The sequence below is a fragment of the Neodiprion pinetum genome, chromosome 2, assembly GCF_021155775.2.
Source record: "Neodiprion pinetum isolate iyNeoPine1 chromosome 2, iyNeoPine1.2, whole genome shotgun sequence".
Classification (NCBI taxonomy): Eukaryota; Metazoa; Arthropoda; class Insecta; order Hymenoptera; family Diprionidae; genus Neodiprion; species Neodiprion pinetum.
The window spans coordinates 38989513-39011083 of record NC_060233.1 but is presented as its reverse complement, the minus strand read 5'-3'; the positions used below and the strand labels follow the sequence as shown (position 1 = coordinate 39011083).

At 37.3% G+C, this 21571-nt stretch overlaps 1 protein-coding gene across 3 annotated transcripts in view; it reads right to left on the bottom strand.

Moving 5' to 3' along the window:
- The window catches only part of trc (Serine/threonine-protein kinase tricornered), a 111336-nt gene that overhangs the window by 70584 nt on the left and 19181 nt on the right, over positions 1-21571 (bottom strand). Inside the window, exon 1 of one of the 3 annotated variants that reach the window (XM_046611771.2) lies at positions 15509-19132. The exons of 1 other annotated variant lie outside the window; for it this stretch is intronic. In XM_046611771.2, the coding sequence (XP_046467727.1) occupies positions 15509-15887 (379 nt within the window). In that variant the 5' untranslated portion in view covers positions 15888-19132. Of the gene's footprint in view, positions 1-15508; positions 19133-21571 lie in introns of those variants that run through there. One more of the 3 variants, XM_046611772.2, reaches the window with a different exon arrangement.

Here is a 21571-nt window from a genome sequence, read left to right as displayed (position 1 = left end):
TGTATGTATGTAATTAGGCTAATTGTTAATTATCTCGAGACCGTCGGTGAGTACGATTGCGTCGTAGTGTTTCGTGCTTGAATTTTTCAAAACTTTTCCTCATTTCTCCGCCGCCTGCTGAATAATATGAAAAGAAAGAAAGAGGGTGACGTGACAGGAGCTGGATTAACTCAGTGTCTATACATATATACGTATATAACACCTGAACCTACGCGAATTGCAATAAAAAAATTAAAGACAAAGGTTTCGTGGGCATATATATATATATATTATAATGCAACACGAGCCGCAATTTACTTTAGAAACAAATTCAGCCGACCGAAACGTGCGGCAATAATTATTCTGTTATATTCATACATCGCAATGTATCGCATCGACGACAAATCGGTTTAGGATGCGTGAATTATTTTCCAACGATTTATCTTTACCGTAAATAAAGGATTGAGAACGTATTTTTACCACATTTTTATCTCAGTGTACAAAACCGAGACAACGTTCAATTAATTGTAATCCGTTTAATAGAGAATAATGGCGGCAAACTTTAGAGAATGAATATCAACCTCCCATAGGCGAATATATCATTTACAAAGAAAACTGCACGAAGGCAGACGTAGGCAAGCTTAAAGCCTCCGAGCAAACATTCGATGCAATTAACGCTTGCTTCTGTAAGCTTTTTCGGCACACCAGCTTACGTACCCATGTAATATACGTGTGTATAACTAAACACACACAAGTATATGAAACGTGTGAATGAATTTGTTTGAAACGTGCAGCGTATACGTTCAAGGATAGGATCTATTTTTGGAGAGGAGACATTCGTTACGTTAATCCCTCTTCTAGCAGCTGACCTAATAGCTAATTTCCACCAAAAATTAATAATTTATTTATTCCTATACGTTAATTATACATCCTCGAGACTTGACCCTCACGTTTCATCGCCGTAGACGTTACGGACCTGCAAAGCACAACTTTACGTCGCGTTAAGCCACTATATATATACGTATGTGTATGAAAATATCTGAGAGAGATCACGAACAAACATTGTTATAATTATCGCAGCGTGTTATATACATAAATTATACACGCAGACACTCGACTAGACAAAAATTTATTGTCTACAATTAACGAGTTGATACACTTTCCTTCGCGAAAATTTCTACTCGCATTACTTGTGAAGAAAAAGATTTTTACGAATCAAATTAAAAACACAACAAAGTGTGATTATACAACATAAACAAAAAAAAAAATATACATATATATTCAAGAATCAAATTTTTAAAACGTTTTTCTTCGGAACAAGAATACTCTATATTTTGCTTAAAAAAAAGAAACTGCAAAAATTACACGTGCTGTTCCAGTTTATTTGTTAATTTCATTTATTTATTTTTGTTATTTTCCGATGGTGTCCCGATAATCAGCGACATGATCCGTATTTCACGAATGTTATAGATCTTTGTTCCTTAAGCGGATACGTGTTGATAATCGCACACGCCTCCACCTCGTGAGTCACAAAAGATCTTTATCGATAAAATTCATCTACCGCTGCACGTGATTTCAGATTGTATACTTCAACGGTGGAATAGTTAGATACGAAGGTACGAATTCCGCATCCGGTCTTGATTGATTAAGAATAAATTTCATGGAAGGTGAATAATATCGTCTCAATCCACGATGAATTGTGTTCGCGAATTAATGCCTGCACGTAAGGCGGGGATTGCTGTTGCAATAAATGCTGACATTTGCCTCTGGAGGTCAATGATTCTTTGCGCTTTCGCACGATTTACATTGTTATAATATTATACGAGAACATGCAGAGTGTGAAACGAGCGTCACCCGATTGGATTTCAATATCGCATTTCGCAGACGCGATTTATCGAACATAAAAATTGCCAAGAGCTGCCACCCCGCCTATCCTGTATATATATATATATATATATGGGGCATTCCACGTAAAATTAACAGCCCATGAACCTCATTCTCTACGATTTTAATCATTTTTTAGCGTCACGTTCGTATCGACCCATAAAGTTGTAGGAATTTGTTTCAGATTTTTTTACAGCCACCGGTGAAATCTGAAAAAAATCATACAGAGTCTATGATTTGAAATGTGATTTTTAAGCAGCGCGCGTTAATGAGATTTCCATATTTACTATATTTTATTCACAAGTTTTCAGTTTTTCCACGTCGGAATTGAAGATTTATTTTCATGTGTTATCGTTCTTTTCTATTCCCCGATATAAATAGATGATGGAATCATGAAAATAATGCGATTCTGCAACCTGTTTAGATCCAGGTGTATAATAAATAGAAAAAAAAAGAAAAGCAATAAAAATTGCGACATCGAAGAACTAAAAACTTGCGCATAAAAATAGTAAATATTGAGATCCCATTATCGTGTGTTGTTCAAAAATCACATTTTGAATCATAGAATCAGTTTGTAGTTTTTAAGATTACTAATCTGAAAAAAATCTGATTAAAATTCCCGTGACCCTCTCAGGTTGGTAAGAACGTCACAATAAAAAGCTGATCAGAATCGAAAGGTGTGAGGTACATGGACTGTTAATCTGACGTGGAATGCCCCATATATATATAATTAATTCCGAGTATTAGAAATGAATATTCATCGACTACGCACAAAATAGGGAATACGTGAAAGAAAAGAAAACGTCTAAAATTCAAACACGGATCCAACTGAAAATAGCAATGATTGTTACGAGGTACGAAAATAACATTTTTTTGAAATCTCTAAACCAATCATAAATTAAACCAGCTCTGACATCAATTTGCAAGTAAACAGGAAACATTATAGTTTCGAAAGGAAGGCGAAACGATGACAAATAAATTACGGCAGCTCAGCTGCAGGTTTGTGTATTTTTAACGTGGTTAATTGCAAAATGCAAAAATTAATATTTTTTTTTTTTTATTTCGTTTTTTGTTCAGTTTTTTTCTTTCTTCTTCTCTTTCATAAGCAAGGAATTTCCGTGCGCAGGGCGGACGAATGTTTTAAAGATACGATGATGATAAAAAAAAAAAAAAAAAGCAGCATGTTTTCGTACGAAACGTCAAAGTTTCAAACCCATCGTTCCTTCGTACTGCATAATGACAGTATAAATATATACTCATTTTCAATTAAATTTTTACAGTAAAATATTCACAGGTAGCCTTGATAATTATCAGTATACATTATATACCCACGTGTTCGTGATGTAAGTAACGATTATTACGCGCCAAAAAAAAAAAAAAAAATACCGCGATAAAACAATATAGGCCTAATTGAGTTGCAACCGCATTTACATTGCGATAAGGGTGAAAATAAAAAAAAAGAACAAATTTGAAAGAAAAAAAAATATATCCAACGAAATAAAATCAAGTTTAGATCGTGTAAGACACGAATCTTTAACAGTCTGATAGCTGTTGTCTTCCCGATTATAACGTCTGAGCAGAAAAACGCGATAGTGAAATTCGAAAGTAGCAAAAATTGGAGATATGGGATAACGAAATAGTTTTTGGCGAGAATCCGTGACATTGCCTTTTACATATATACATAAACACAGGGTAAAAATAATACCGTAACGCAAAGCGTTCCGTTTATTCAGAGTACGTGAATTGTTTTGGAACTTCGCAACGACTTTAAACAAGTTTAATTACCAAAATCTGAATACATTGTCCATTTTATAAATAGATTTTTCAATTCGAGACGATCCCAAATTTTCGAAATACCGATTTTTTCCGAAATGAATCGTTATACATTAAAGTTTCCAAAGTTCACTCTTTTGAAATCGACCAGGGCACTCCCTTACAACCGAAATGGGCGATAGGTAATCCTGACAACATTATCGAAGCGAGGATCGGAAGAAAGGAACGGGTCTGAAAATTAGTTTCTTCAATTGAAAAGCGAAATTCACGTTATTAACGTATTATGTCGACAGTTGTGAGGTACAACTCAAGGTATTCGCCCGGCTTCAAGTCATGCCCGTAATATCTTGCGAAACGGTGTTTATTACGCAACAACTTTCGATCCTCACGGTCAGTAGGCGAGTCGCTTAAAACCGAACGGTCATCGGTGGATTTTCGGTTCCCGTTTATTCCGCTATTGCGGTGTCTTTGGTAAACATTACGCACAAAATACCGAGTAATTACTACGCGTCTTTCGTCATGGTGAAACGGCAGTTTCTTATCGCAAAGATTTTTTCATTTTTCCCAATTATTCCATCATTCAACGCTGTATGTATTTCATACGGCCGAAGAAATTTAATAATTTCCTCAACGTTTTTCCATCTTCGAATCGATTCCGATAAAGAGACCGGAATAAAAAAATAATAATAATAATAATAATAATAATACGCCACAAACGTACGATATTCTTTTCATTTTACAAAGGAAAAAATAAAAAATAAAATGTCTTCCTTCAAATACGAATGAGAAAAATTAGGTGTATAACAGGAAGTTTTTTTATTCTTCTTTCCTTCTTTCTATCTTTGTTTCTTTTTCTTGTTTTTTTGCCTCTTGTTACACCAACTCTTGACGCGCATGGCGTACGATCAGCCAACGTTCTTTTCCCTGCAATGTGTTGCAAATCCGGCTACCTTGTATAAACTGCAACAACTATGCCGTCAGGTGTGCAACGTGCGTAATTCAGACGCTGCAAACAGCAAAAAGATGCCAATTCCGCTTCTCCTAACACACTGGATACTTATACCGCAGCAGCAGCGGAGAAAGACCAGATGCGGTTGGTTTACATTTGTTTGTTACAATAATTCTCGACGATGTTAAGTATAAAGAGATCGAAGACACGGTGTAAATACGAACCCGAGGGGTAGAAAAGAAAAAGAAGAATCTACACCGTTGTTCATCATCGCCGTTGACTGATCCGTGCTGTTATTCGTGAATTAACGGGTATTACGCGAATAATAAAAGAATTTCTTCGCTTTGACGGATAAAAAGAATCAATAATTTAGAATCCACGGAGATGGGTAATTTTTTACTCATTTATTTACAACGTTTCGATCACCGTCTTTAAAAAAATATACTAACGACCTTTTAGCGTTAAATTTTATTAATCCGGAATATTTGAAGAAAGTGACGAGTAAAGTAAATTTAAAAAAGAATCGCTGAGATAAGAAAAGAACGGGAAACTGTAGCGTCGAATGAAATCAGTTTCGTTGATGTAATAAATACACAAGTAAGTTAAAATCATTTAAAATGGGAAAAAGTGAATCCACGATCGGTTCTTCGTACATAAATCTGTCCGTAGAGCCGGTTTATAACATCTCCACTTTCGACGACGTTCCAAAGCGCGGCAATTAAGAACATCGAGAGATTCGCATCGATATCGAAGTAATTGTTTTTATTCCATCCTCGCCGCGAGAATATCGCGAATAAATCGATCTGTTTTTCCAAAAAAACTATCGTTACACCTGCGAACAGCGAAACAGTTTCTTCAGGCAAATTTAAACATCCAGCAGTGTCGAATATGAGAATCACGTGTTACACGATGACGTAACACACTTTGCAGCTTACTTATAGTTTATATCAGTTATTTATTAGATCGTTTTGCAAAATAATTAATATGTGAGAAAGTGAGAAAAACAGAATACCTCGTCGTCATTCGAAGTCACTAACTTCAATAATCAAACATGCATCGTTACGGTAACGTTACCAACTTCATCCTCCCATTTATCGCCACTAATTTCGTTTATGATTCTCGGTCGATATTATGTCATTAAAATCGACTTGAAATATAAATCAACTTATAATCGGCCGATTCGGTTATGCAGCCATTTAGCTTACATCGGAGACAATGCAGGCTAGCACGGTTATCGCTTGGAGATACCGCGGAATTAAGAAGGGAAAACACGTGACCAATGAGTGAGATACATGTAGTTATGACCCAAGTCATAACGGGTCGCTCGATCCGTTACAACAAATACGTAATACATACGATAGTAATTTCGGTATGTAAGTATCGTGCATCATCTCGTATGTAAAGTACCTTACTCTATACTCGCTCATCTCCGCAAGCAGGTATTATATGCATATTATATTATATAATATACATGTACACAGATGCAGCATCTTCATTTACGAACTTCAACTATATCGGTATCATGGAACCGTACTTAAAATTTTCACCCCATTCATGTTATACTGTTGCTAAATTTTTTTTTCGTAATATTCGTTAAAAAGATAAAAAACACAAACAATCACTGAAACACAAACAATCACTGAAACAAAACAACTTATCCATAACTAAATCTCAATCACGAAATTCCCCGACTTTTCCCTAACTAATTTGAATAAATTGGTTATAACAAATTCATAAAAATATACGTATTTTTCATATGATTTATTGATTTTTTTTTTTTTTAATGAAAGTCGTTTGTAAGGTAATATTTAGAAACATTCATTACGGCGATGGTAAACAAACTTGCATTTCATGTATCTCGTCTTAAGCTTAATAAAAAATTGTGGGACGTATTGTGGTAAAAAAAAAATAAATAAAACAAAACGGTGGACGATTCCTGACATTTCCCTGACTATTCCAGAATTTCAGAATTCCCTGACCAGTGGCCACCCTGAATTTTATCTACATACATATATTTTTAATCTATGTGTATAAATGAATTCAGTTATCATCGTACATACGCGTGCGTGTATTTTAAACCTATCATAGGTGGCTGCAAATGTATTTCGAATTCCGTATAATAAATCAAAATGATACGTACGTCGATATTTCAGTGCGTATTTGTATCGCGAAGACAGTTTCGTGACCCGATTCTTGCTGCACGGAATCCGATGTTTATTCAGCAGCTAATCGTGAGAGTGTGTGTGTGTGTGTGTAAAAATAAGAGGTACAATAGTGGCGGTGAGGTGAGGTGTCTTCATTTCCGGACAGAATATTACCTACGGCTTGAGTAAGTGCAAACACAACTTACATTTCTCCGCGTTATTAAAATCGTAAAACTACACAAATGCGTTAAATACATACACGTTTAACTATTTGTCTGTCGGAGTTACTAATTTCTTTTCAAAACAACAATTTTGTGTTTATATATATAAAAATATATATCTGTATACTAGAAATATTAAAATTCAAGTCAAGGTTGGCCTGATTTGAATTCATCGCGACCGAATCACTCGTGGAAAAAAGATAAGGAACCAGCTGGCGATAACGGCGATTGCTTTTTACACATTTTTCGAATGACCCGTAGATACGACCCGTGACGAAATACCCCCCCCCCCCCCCCATCCTCCTCCTCGCCCAAGCAACATTTTTTCCCCAATCTTTACACACGTCACGCCGGGGTAACAGGAAAACACAATTACGTTATTAACATCGTGGCCTAGAAATCGTTCGCTATCATAAAAACTTTTATTTTCAATTCGACTGTAATGAATTTATAATAGACGGAGTGATTGCACCAGATAAATGTCGAGGAGCGCTTCTGCCACCGAACTGCAGGGGCGCGGTTATCGGTAATTAAACCGTAAACATTAAATACAGTACAGGTAAAATTTTTCGATTACCCTGTGTAAAGCGAGAAATTTACACTGAGAGAAGAAAAAGTCATTGAATCGATTAAATGTATAATCACGGGCTGCGAAACGAATATTTATTCGTATCAATTCGAGATCTGTCGTTGCAACAAAATGTTAAATTCGGACTATTTGAATCAACTAAACATTTTGTCATACCAAAAGATCTTTAATTGACACGAATAAATATTCATCTCGTCGCCCGCAACCGCACATTTAATTGATTCATAAATTACACGCATTAAATGTCAATGAAATTGTCTTTTCGCGGTCAGGCAAAAAAAAAAAAAAAAAAAAAATCTTGCTTCTACTAGTACCGGGTGCCCAAGAGTTAAATATACGCCACTGAGTTCACGCCATGCCCGCAGAGCAAAGCGATAGTTTTACATACATATATATTTATATACAGGGGGTCAACGAAGGTCTGCACAAAAGGTGTTGTGTGTTATATACACATGTGTACACCTACGCATGCATACATACGTATGTTAATATGTACGTATGTGCAACACGTGTATCTAAAGGTACATTGGCCCAGATTCCAGGTAAGCGAGTTCACGTAATACATCGGGTTATGTACTGTTATACATAAATAACGATACGACACGGAGAGACGCGGACAGGCGCATGTGATTCCACGTGGTGCGGGTGTTGCGTGTAATATATGCGTTGTATATTTTGCATGCAGGATATCGCAAAGAAATAAAACATGGCGCCGACAATTTTTCCTCAAATAAAATTCCCCGACTCTTTTCCCGATAGACGAAATTCCTCGACTATTCTCGGTTTTCTCGGTCTGTCGTCGCCCTGCTAAAAATCGATGCAACAAAACTTCATCACACTTTCTATCATAAAAATCTTTCCTAATACGTACGAGACTCGATTTTTTCACTCAAGTTCTTACATATATATATATATATATTATATTCGTCAAATTATTTTCTCCGCCGGATGAGAGGATGTAGACGGGGAAAAAAAAAAAAAAAACATCTCGTTCATTAAAAAACGTGAATCTTGTAACGTCCTCGTTATTTATTAATTTTTTTTGATAAAAAATTTACGCGAATAGTCTGCACTCGGAGGAAAAATTTCAATCTCGTCAGAATATTTTTCTTTTTCTCAGGATGAAAAAATAAAAATGAAAAAAAAACCTGGTTGAAAATTGGAATGAAACGAGCAAAAGTTTTCAGAAATTTCAGAACATCGTCCACTATGATCATACATTCTGTCCACATATCCTATTACATTATACGTATCATACATAGATACGAGTGAAACGCTGTGAATAAAAAAAAAGTGCAGCTCACTGTCTGCACGCGTAACTATACTGTATAACAAGGAAGGTTGAAACGATCCTCATTATTCATTTTCAACGGTATTTACCTATTGAGAAAATTGTTGCATGCACGTGTAGGTACGTGCGTATTTTAAATGCGTTGGTATATAACGTGTGCGCGTGTGTGTGTACATTGTAAACAGTTTCGACACAAGCGGAGTTGTCGCTAAGGAAAACAGCGAACCAAACCAACGAATCAACGAACGAACGAAATCAAATGCCTAATTCACGTTTCGTCACTAGACTGACCTACTTGTGCACCGTGCGCCAAGTCAAACACACACACACACACACACACACGGGCGCAAATACGCGCGAACTGTTCGCCGCGATCTTGCTTTTTGTTTTTACTTTTCTCTCTTCTTTCTTATACCATGTATACCAAATATATGTATAATGTTAAAACAGGCGCCATGCGCCGTCGGCTCGAAGTTTAGTGCGTGGCGATGGGATGATGTTTGAAACAAAGAGAGGCTGTAAAAATGTCAAAACCGCTATTTCGCGGTTACGATTGCCCCGCATGATTTACCGTATACTTATGATTTTTCTTTTTAATGAAAATATATTATATTGTTACACGTATGTTTCGTTGATAATTGCTTTTTGCCAAAATACTTTTTTCTCATACTTTCATATGAACTCGTTACTGTAATAATTATCGACTGATGTCAATATTTATCAATTACGTATTACGATTGAATGATCAACTCATATATCGTACAGAGGGAAGAGAGAAAAAATAAAAACAGTCGCGATACAGAAAAAAAAAAAATGCAAGACTGATTATACCTGCAAGGAATCAAAAAAATTCGATCATCAATTATTGCGATATTATTGTTGTTATTGTTATTATTATTATAGACGAATATCGGACGTTTATTTGTAAATTTTCTTTGTGACCTGCCCGGACACAGGAAGGAAAATGTGCAATAAGGAAAAGCAGAAATTTGTGGTGATATTAATACCTGTTTAGGTATAACGAGAAAAAGAAACATGAAAACGTTTATTATATGTATAATAACAAATCGAGATGCGATTACGATTGTAAAAGCGAGCGCGGTAGCGTTTCTGCATTGCGCAGAGAGCCGGTCGTAAAAACCGGAGCACCATCAAGCCTGCATGGCGGGTATGAATGTAAGTAAGCACATACGCCCATGCCGAGGAAAGATTAAGAGCGGTCTAAAAGTAGTTTAAAAGCCAAAAATGGCGTCGACCCGACCCCTCGACCTATATAAATCCGCCTGCTTGTCTGCCAACCTACTTGCTCGTATTTACGAGACGCGTGTGGTGGTGTTGTTATCCCGAATGCAGCCGAGATTACACCGGCTTGAATCGAAACTAGACGCCGCCGATCGGCGATTACCTAAGCGGGTGATTCGATGAAATAATATCGAGAGTACCTTCGATTTATTGATGAAAAATATATCGACATATGTGTATTAGGGTGGTTCGGAAGAAAATGATAGCGATTTTCCGCCGTGGCATCCCCTAAAAAGTTTCTACTAGTCAAAAGAAAGATTCTGTTGAAAGACGAGCGTTCTATGTTACGTGGAAAACCACGCTTGTTGAATTTTTCACGTTTTCTCCTCAACATTTTTTTTTTTTTAATTTGTGAAGCAACACGTTGTAGCAGTTCAATAATTATTTCTTTCCTGAGATTTATACCGAACCCGAAGATCACGATCCATAACCTGACGATACATCAACCGGGAATCTTCTTCTCCTAAATTGAAAGTTCACATTAAATTATAACTATTTCATGAGATTGAATTAATAATGAAAAGATCGTCAGATACAATTCTCAAACATTAACTGGAGCCTTGATACAACAAGTTTGGGTCTTCTTAGCGATGAAAATTGATAATATGATTGATGTAAGCAGTAAAACAGAAACTTTGATTCACGATTCTGTACAAATTAAAAAAAAAAATGTACGAAAGTGAAAAATCAACTGAGCGTGATCTTCCAAGTAACCTATAATGCTCGTCTTTTGCCGGAACCTTTCTTTCAACCAAAAGCAAACTTTTTAGGGGGTGCCATCGTGGAAAATCGCGAAATACTTTTTTAATTGTTTTAAATAAAAAACGAATAGTCCGGGCTTAAGAACTAAGAGAAAAAGAGAAAGAGAGAACAGAATAGTTTGTTATAGTACTTAACAGAACAGAACTAAAAGAGAGAGAGAGAGAGAAGAAGAGCGAGAATTGTAAAACGTAAAAAGAGTCGAGAAATGGAAGAGAGCTTCCTGCGGTAATCTCTGCAGCTTCTAGATAACTTCTACACCTATACCAGGCATTATTGTGGGTCGAGCGGAGGATGCTAAGAGATAAGAAACTGGTCGTGGTAGTGTAACGATATACGGCAGATACTACAATCCTGGCTGGTGCACCACGTGCAACAAGATAACGGAGTCTTGGTGCGAGCACACAAATGTTAAATACGCCCATGTAACGTGCCAGATTACAAGCAATTTTCCTTACTTCTCAAACGCGGTTCGAAAGTAGTTCGCAGTCCTCGGATCGTCGACGTCTCACGTTCGGATACTTTCAAAGTTTGCACCGTTATTCTAACGATGCATATTTCGAAAAAAAAGTCGTTATTTACCAAACTTTAGGTAAGATTATCTGAAATTTAGCAAAAACCGTTGATACAGCGTAAACAAAAAAAAAAACTCAGATTTTGTAAATTCAACTTCTTCAGGTATTCTAAAAGTGGAAGTTGGTAATTTTTTTTACAACGTTTCGATACGTCAACCTTGCTAAATTCAACCTCGTGAATTCATCCATCATCGCCATTCACTCGCATACCGGAGTATCTGTATACTTTCAATTCTTTATCGATAATTCTATTCAAAGTAACCGCCACGAAAACTCACCGATGATCACGAAACCGTTCACGAGAATGAAGTCAACAGCAAACAACTGTAACGATTCATATTTAGGAATAATCGTTGCTTCGCTCCACTACGAATATCAAAAATTTAGTAAATCAAGATAACAAGACATCCTCTTATTTAAAAAAATCCAACTCCTTGAAATTCATTCTAAAATAGCGTAATAATAATTTTTTACTTTTTTCCCCGAAATTTCCTCACGCTAACCTTACAAACATCAGCCTCGTAAATCACGAGCGTTCCAGCTTCTTCTCGACAAAATTTTCCGTAGATACGGAAAAAGTTTCCCGGTTTTCGGAAACGTCGCAATACCGTCGAGGCATGCGAGAAAAAGAGGGACGGGGTAAGGGAGAGGGGGGAGGGGAAAGTTTAAAGGACCGGGACCGGGAGGCGAAGTGTAAAGAAGAGGGAAGCCGAGGGTCTGCGATAAAAGAAGGCGCCAGGTAAGCGTTTCCGAGAACGCTGGAACAACGAACAGCTGATCCCGCAGGAGCGACGGGTTCGGGTTTCCGCGATACGACGAGAAGAGCCCTTTTCCGGAAAAGGTTCGTTCCCGGTTTCGTATCGTAGCCGAGAGTGAGGGAGAAGAAACGGCGAAACGTTGGAAAACACTTGGCCGAGACTCTCTCGTTGTCAGGCGAGTGGGTGGTCCACTCTTACGGTTTCTCAGTCTTCTCTTTCCTCCTTGTTTCTCCGCCGTTTGTTCTTTTCTTCCTCGTCAGCCGTTTGAACGTCTCTTAAGCGGCCGACAGGAAGTATATTATAATATTGGAAATTGATGACGTTATTATCCTAATAAACGATTCGTGCTGAGGAAAAATCGTTATTTCGCGACATTGTAATTGCATGTAATTCGGTAGTAACCCGTACAACGATACAGAACGTATTCATATTTTTTGCAATCTTGGTTCTTTAAATATCGTTGTAAAATTAAGAATATAGTCATGTCCCCCCTCCCCCCCCCCCCCAACCCGAGATATTTCGTTGCGATAAACGTTACTAACTTCAACCTCGCAAAAAATATCGCGTTTATCGATAATAATGCACGATTAAACGGTCGACGAAGGAACCAAACGATGCGGTAAAGAGTTTTTTCTCTTTCGTTATATATTACCGCGAAGAAACAAAAAAAAAAAGAAGGAATTTCCTGAAAATAATTTTTCTTATTGTGCGTAATTGGATATACAAACTATTGAGATAGAAATTTATTAAAAATTTATAGACAGCACATTAAGGAACAAGACAAAAAAGAAAACTTTACCCGGAAACGTGTCTCCGTGTGAGAATTACGTTAAACGGTTCGATCGAATGAAGGAGAACAAATTTAGAAAAAAAAAAAAAAAAACAATTCACTGAAAGAATAAAATAACCATTCGGCATTTGTAAAGAACCCGGCTATCTGAGTTGCTACTTCAACATCACGGGGATAAGCTATCTCATGTTATACATGTATAGTAAGTTTGATTGACAGAGAGTCAGATATATGTGTAGAAGAATTTGATATCGTCTCCAGATTTGACCAAACCGATTCTCAAACATTATCCTTTACGATAGTGAATTAATTTTCTCACAACGATATTATTACACGGAAAGTAAATTCACGTCCTACTTTTTCTCTTTCTTTGTTATTCGTTCTTTTCAAATATCAACAACGTGCACACTTACGATAATAAATTTCGCGTAAGAAAATTAAATAAATAAATAAATAAAAAATAAACAATAACTATACAGCTTTAATCGTAGATTAAATCAATGAATATATTTATAACGTACAGTTGTAATAGAATAAATCGGGTATAAAATACCAAATACGTACCCAGAAGTTATTGCGAGATATAAAATATAAACAAAAGCACAAAAGAAAATAAATAGAAAAAAATAAATAAAAAATGTTGCATGTACTTGTAGTAATAATATTAACAACAATATCGTTGTCGCGAGGGACGTTGTAACACCTGACCACACGTCAAGACTCACGTGATTCCCGCAGAAGCAGCAACGTAGGTACGTACGATTCGCGAAGCGTATTTTCACGATGAATAATCTTCGGCCCCACCGAAGAACAAACTAACGAATGATGCGTCGCTTCGTTCGGTCGGTCGATCGACCTTGGTTATATTAATACACCGGCTATCGTTCACTCGTTGTATACTTTCTTCGGTAATTACTGCGCACACCCGTTAATTTTTTAATTTTTTAATTTTAATTTTTTTTTTATGTGCGTGTGTATATTTACGAGAGAGCTCCGCGCCTATTTATACGGTACCTAGATAGATATACGATGTAAAGTTGTGTAGAGTTTAGATATTGAGTATGTATGAATTGTTGGGGACGCGCAGTAATAATTGCTGTGCATGGAAAATAAAAAATAGTACTTTGAACGAAACGGAAAAGAAGACAGAAACGAAAGCCGACAACGAGTCGTATGCGGGTGTGTAATAAACTTCACTGCAGATTCTTCAAAGTCTCATCGATCAAAGAATTAATCAGATTTGCAAATATTGAGAACGTAACGATGATTATTTAAAGTTGCGATGTCTGCACGCGGCGCGAGAAGATATCAGGCAACTTGGTCAAGTAAAATTGTCAAAAGAACGATTGCCAACGAAAAATCTAAATCAGGGTGAAAAGTGGAAAAATTCGTCATTTTGTTAGCTTTAGGATTACTTGAATTTTAGTAAACTGTAAATACAGCAGCAACAAACTCAGATAGTCTGAATTCAACTTATTCGGGTAATCTAAAAATGCGAAATGGTGATTTTTTTTTCTTTTCAACGTTTCGATACATTAACGTGACTAACTTCAGCTTTGTAAATCTAAGGTATGTTAAAGTTTGTTTCTACAAGATCTGAGGGAGAAGGAGAGGAAAAATGCAGAGCGAAATGAAAAATAAAGTTAACCGGATATTGTATAAACAAAACGGATCAACTCTTACGCAACTTATAAGACAAGGTGAGGAGGAGGACGAGGAAGGAAGTAAGGAATTACAGTGAAAATATATACCGTCAAATGTTCTCGCTTCGCGAAAAAAACATCCCTTGTGCATTTTTAGGTTCACGTCGTTATTTTGAACTTTTTCAAAATTTCTCCGAGACTTGACAATAAATAAACAAAAATCTCCTCAAAAGCAGAGTTTCCCGTTTAGAATATAAACATTTTTACTCAACTTTCGGTAACATAATTCTCACCGATTTCTCCGAGCAAGAGACTTTTTCGCAAAAAATTAGTCCTGCGACGAAATATATACACTAAAAACTGTAGTAAAGACGTGTGTATTTTAAAATGGTAAACTTCACAGGCTCTTCGCGAGAGTTAAGCCGTTTTTTGCTATTTCTCACAGTATACCAATAGATTTTCAATACTCGAGAGTAATTATTCCGATAAAATGTAAATTATTATTGTTAGAAACGAACTGATTGAAAAAAATCGTAAGAATCGAAGGAATAATTAATTTCCGAGAAAGTTACCTCGCTACGCATATACATGTTTTAGATAAATGATAAATTAGCATTTCGACCGCATTCGATCAAATTTCAAAATATTGCCCACCGTATTGTATCCGTCACCTTTAATTTTTGAAACTCGACTTCGGATTCTCAATCGCAGAATACTGTCTTGCTGTAAAAGTTGTCTCGGCACAATAACGCGCGACTTTCCAAGCAGATATTTACCTATTTATTAATTTATTTGAAACGAATCGGTCAAGTCGATACTTTGTAAATTTCCAGGCGTAAGGCGATTTGTACCTGATTTACCGTTGGGCGGCTGTCCGAGTCGACTGAACCACTTGAGAAATCGTCTCGCGGTTGTTGCTGCCGGCGGTCTGCATCCCTCAAGAATCATAACGCCGTTGTTGTTGTTGCCCGTAGGTTTGTCGTTGTCGTTGTGCGAATCGTTGTTCCTGCAGGCGGCGTAAGGCGACATCCAGGCGGTGGTTGTGCTCTGTATGGTTCCACCCTTGACCGTCGTGATGGAGCTGCTGATCTTAGGAGGGTGCAAAACCCAGTCGTCTTCCGACGCGACTGGCATTTGATTTTTTTTCCTATCTTTCCTCGCCCGCAAAGACGACGAAGAGGACGAAGAAGATGAAGAGTTGAAGACGAAACCGCAGAGTAGAAAGGTCATTCAAAATTACCTTTTCCCGAGCCTTGAGATCAACGGTTACCGTACGTAAGAAACACTTGCCGACGTCGATCGTACGATAAATATTTATCTACGTTTTAGTTTATCTTTTCACTCCTTTACGAAACGTACGACACTTTTATTACAATTTAAGTTGTTTATCACTGGTTTTGTCCGTTCTTTACGTTTCTTTTTTCTCCACCAACGACTCTTCTACACACACGTTTATTGCTTACTTTACCTATACGATGAATAGAATCGAAGAGTTCGACTTCGGTTGTATAATAGATTACGTAATGCAATTGAATAAACTATTATTTACACTGCCGAACGCGTCCAGCGCGTCTTCTCAATCAATTATTATTATTATACAGCGCGTATCGTAGACACCATAAATGTGCGTGTTTATATATTTACTTTTGTTTCTCACTCTTGAAAAACTCACGTTCGCAGCAGCAGCTCTGCACGATTGTAATGTATAATAATTATTAATAAAACTCGCAAGTTTTATACGACAAGTCACTGTATCTCAAACAGTCATCGCGGGAGAAGCGACGTTTCGTGAGTAAAGGCTTGTAAAACTCTGCGACGCGCGTTCAACTACCAACTATAAAAACATCATCTAGGCAACGTATACTAGAGCTGGCTTGTAGTCGTTTAAGAATTTCAATTAACAGCTTCTCTCTCACTCTCCCCTCGGTCTCGATGTAATATCACACATATAACGTATCAATTATACGTATCGTACGACTTTCGAGCCGCTTATCTATCTATCCATCCATCTCGCAACTCCGAATCAACAACAACAACAAAATGTATCATCGTCATCATAGATTCGCACAATTGTATACAATAATAACACGAAACCACAATCTGACGCAATTTCTTCCTTCCTTTCTTTCTTGCTTTTTTTTTCTTTCCTTCGTGTAATATATTCAATTATTTACACATATATATCCGGATTAAAAAATAGGCCGTGCCACGATCACGAAGGCTGTACCTACAGCGGAACTGTGACAAGTCACGTGCGGTGTTTTGCGCCTTCGATATACGTACAATGCACGATGTCGCTAATTATCTCTTATACGTATATTTATACACACGCAAGCCACGGCAAAGAGTCGATGAATGTACGTACGAATAACTTGTTGCTGTTGGACGACGCAACTTATTCAGTCGGCGCCGGGCTTCGAATCTCAAACGTGGATTTTCGTTATTCTTGTTTGCTTGTTGTTTTTTTTTCTTCAGTTTCTTCGCACCGCTTGATCTATAAGTCTGTAAATTTTTAACTCTCGTTTAAATTAAGTTTACACACTTGACTAATTTTCAAAGTCGACACAGAGTCTTGCATACGCATGTATGTTATTATTACACACACATAGGTGTGTATACATGTGTAAACAAATGTTGCAGATATTATATTTCCGTATTATATCCTTCTATTCGTTTACATATACAATAAAATATATATATATATATTTATATATATTTAATTTTGGTAGTTTTAAGGTACTTGTTTCGCAGTTTCGTTTTTCTTTCTTGTTCTTTCGTCTTCGTGCGTATATTTATAAACGTATAGTATGGTTTAAATTTGTCTCGTTAATCTATATATATATATATATATATCACATTCTCGTATTGCGATACAGGTATAATCATCTTCGTTCGCACGGCTTTTACTCGCTATTCAAGCATCGTAATTATTAAAGAAAATGAAATCGATAAAATCTTCATATTAATCGAACCGAGTTATAAACGACAGATTTCTTTCAACGATCGATTCGCTAGGTTTAAGTACAATTATATTATTACCGCTGGAGGTATAATTTTTCCAGTATTTGCTCGTTCCTCGTTCTCTGCCCTTCCTTCGTTTATTTCCCGTTTGCTCCAGGATATAAGATTTATACAATTTCGAAATTGTATAATTATACGCCGATTCTTGCCGCAATGTTGGCAATTATTATTTTTTTTTTTTTTGTTTTCACATTATAAAATCCTCCGTTGAATCAAGAAAAGGTCGACTGCTGCTGGCAGATTTTCATTTCCTGGACGATATCCCGATCCTCGATTTTCATTGTGCGATAAAACAAACAGCTGGTTTTCTCCCTTTTTAATATCCTCCCTATCTCACGGAACACGATATGATTTTCCCTCTCCGCTTTTCATTCCTCGGAATCGAATTTTGATCTAGTTCTTGTCCATTTTTTACGATTTTTTTTGTTCTATACTTCTTACGCATTCCGAGACGAAAATTCAACACAACACTTTTACAACAGGAATTAAAAACTTGTCTTTCAGTCTCTCCTCAAAGTCTCGAACGCGTGTCGGAGCGAAACTGACTCAACCTATTCGTCCGCAATGTTACTCCGTTTGCGAAATCCTTCACGATCCTTGAGTCACAATCGCCGGGTTTCTTCGTTCACAACGTGCAGCACATAACTGTACTTTGGTTCTTCGATCTAAATTACCGGAAGCTTCCCGATGCCAAATCCTGTATATTTCCGTCGACGCGAAAACTCCCGCACAATATTAAAGGTATCGAAGGTTACTTTCACTCGACAATATCGCAATTCACGTCGCTCAAAGATTGGAACTTGAATACGCGGCAAAAAAGAAGAATGATATAGGAAAAAGTGTGTGGTACACGTATACGTACGCGACTACGTACAAACGGAATAGTAAAACTTCACAATATATATCCGCACAATATTACGATTACAACTAAAACAAAACTGCTATAAACAACCGCACAACTTTGCAGCGATGAAAATTGTATTATAAAAATAAGACAAATATTTAGTACAACCGGGTACGACGAGTGTTCTCTGATACATCTAAAGCAGTAATAATTCTCACGATATATCAATCACACACCGTAAACAATATCGTAATAAATTTGACTATTCGCGTGCACAATTTCGCCACGACGAGCGCGGAAAGTTTGCGTCGGGGGTGGATTTGAGTGATGGTTGGAAAGGGTGGGGGGAGGATAAGGAGGAGGAGGAGGAGGATAGGGAGGGAGAAAAACTTCACGTACGACAGTAAGAAAAACGTGAGGAAAAAAGGTAAGCAAAGTTCTTCGCGTCCACGTCGTAGCGTGGCTGGTGTCAAAGGTGAGGCTTCGACGTTTAAAATTACAACGCGCGATTTAACCCATCGCGATTGTTAAAAATTGTAATTTCTTGCGCAACCGTACGTAAGAGAGCTGCCCGCGAGACGATAATGCCGACCGCTCGCTACCTCGGCCTGCGATAGACTCTCGCTAGGCACTCGAAAGCCGAGCTTCTGCCGCTGCCGCTGCCGCTGCCGCAGCCGCTGCTACAGGTATCCGTGCATGTATTCAGGGATGTGTGTGCGGCGCGACGACGCGACGGTAAAATGTCTTTCCTCGGGCACCGCGCGCGGGAGCGAGAGAGAGAGAGAGGGAGAGGGGGAGAGAAACCGCTCCGTCGATGTGCCAGCCTCTCTCACTTCTACCACCACGCGATGGACGCACGGCGTTCTGACTCTTACGAACACATTTTTCCATGTAGACCTCGTTGTATTTACCTTTAAGGGTTAGAGCTATCGATGCCCCTCCTCTCTTCGCATACGGGCGTGTGACGATGCGCGTGTGCGTGTATGAGGCATTCCGCCCCAAACCGACCCACGTCCGAACCTAACCTTCGGCGATTTTTTATGTACGGGGTACGAAAAAGAAAATCATCTTTTACCGAGTTTTAGATTTTTTGGATCGCGGAATTGATTTTTACCGCTAGCAAAAATACGAAAATCCAATATTCGAGTGGTTAACCCCAGTCGATTGGCTATGAATCCTTTTTTAAGATGCGAAAACTTTTAGAACGGCGGATGGGAGTGGGCGGGCTTTTGGTTCGGAAGCTACAGGCGAAGCGACTAAAAATTTAGAAAAATTGTATTAATAAAATGAATTTAAAAAATACAAATATATATTTTCATCGTTTTGTTCTCACTTTTCGATTACTCTTTACGCCTTCAACTTCTAAACCAAAAGCTTACCCACTTCCATCTTGGTCTCGAAATTATTGTTTTCCGACAATGGATACATTGAAAAAAAGTTACAATCCAATCGATCAGGGTTATTTAATCTAAAATTGAATTTTTGTATTTTTGGGAGCGGTAAAAATTCAACCCCCAGTCAGAAAATTCTAAAACTCCGTGAAAGATGATTTTTTTTGTACACTCTACACGATACTTAAAAATAAATAAAATCGCCGGTGGTGAGTAAATAAACAAATGAGAACAAAAAACAAAAATAAAATTGAAGAAAAGGGATTAAAATTTTTAATAACCGCGGGACATTTCGTGCGATAGTTTTCAAAAACTCGCAATAACGTGGCAATTTTCTTTTTTTGTTCCTTACGCATGCAATGGATATATGTACGCGTAGGTGATATTACCGAAATGTTTTCACCTGCGGTTGAGTTGTTTTTTACATGTATATTCAATGCAACCCGTGATAAAATTCTTCGACAACCTTCTAATCGCAAAACAAAAATGGCTGAAATGAAACTAATCACTCTCTACCTACGTTGAATAAAAATTCTTACCCACGCATCAGGATTATCGTTGATCAAGAAATTATTGAACTCATTTCCTGAGATTAATTCGCGTCCGTTCCTTATAAAAATACCAAAAAAAAAACAAAAAAATAAAAAATTCTTGTAGCGTCTAAGCCCTCTAGCAATTGGATTTAGTAATCGTGAAATTCTCAACTCCTGCCGTCGATTTATAATTTTGCAAAATAAAAGGTTAAATAATTGGGTCTAAGCGTCTCAATAACTGGTAGACTTGCCTTTAACAGGGATGTTTGATAGCGGACCGCCACCTTCTGTATAATACCTGCATACGTATGCATAGGTATACGTACATCCGTACATGCTTTTCTCCATACCACACGTGTACGGTACATACATAGTTATATCCGTACTATACTATATATATACACACATCTAGACACGGTATAAACACTCGTCGAGCCGTGGAACTCGCCTGCCCGAAACAACACTACACGATGAAGTAGGTATGCCGACACCCAACTTGTTTACGGTTTTTACAACCAATTTAGTACATGGTGCCTAAGTAACTCCAAGGTTTTTTCAATCCCATCCAGCCACGTTATAAGCGTAAATACCTGCGTAGATAGATACATTTGACACCGTCTTCACTGCTTCAATTATGCGCATAAGAAAAAGCATACGCATATGTTAGGGTGGTTCTTTTTTAATTATCTTCTTTTTTTTCCCCTCCTTACGTACCCTTAGAAAAGTTTGTTTTTAGCCGCAAACGAAGCCACGTGAAACCGGAACTCGGTAGCAAAATTCTAGAGAGTAACTCATACGGTTTTGAATTTTTCAAGTAATCTAACCGAAATATCTTGGAAAACTATACAAGTTGAAAAGCTATATTTGGAATAATATAATAATTTTCGAGATATTTCGGTTAGAGTGTTTGAAAAATACAAACCGGATGAGTTACGTTTTGAAATTTTGCTACAGAGTTTCGGTTTCGCGAAGCTTCGTATCAGGCTAAAAGCTAATTTTTCGAAGGATACGTAAGAAGAAAAAAAAAAAGAAGTTCCAAACAAAAAACACCCTAATATATGTGTATAAATATATATTGTCATTGCCAAAAAACATGCAACAGCATTTCGATTCGCGGAATTAAAA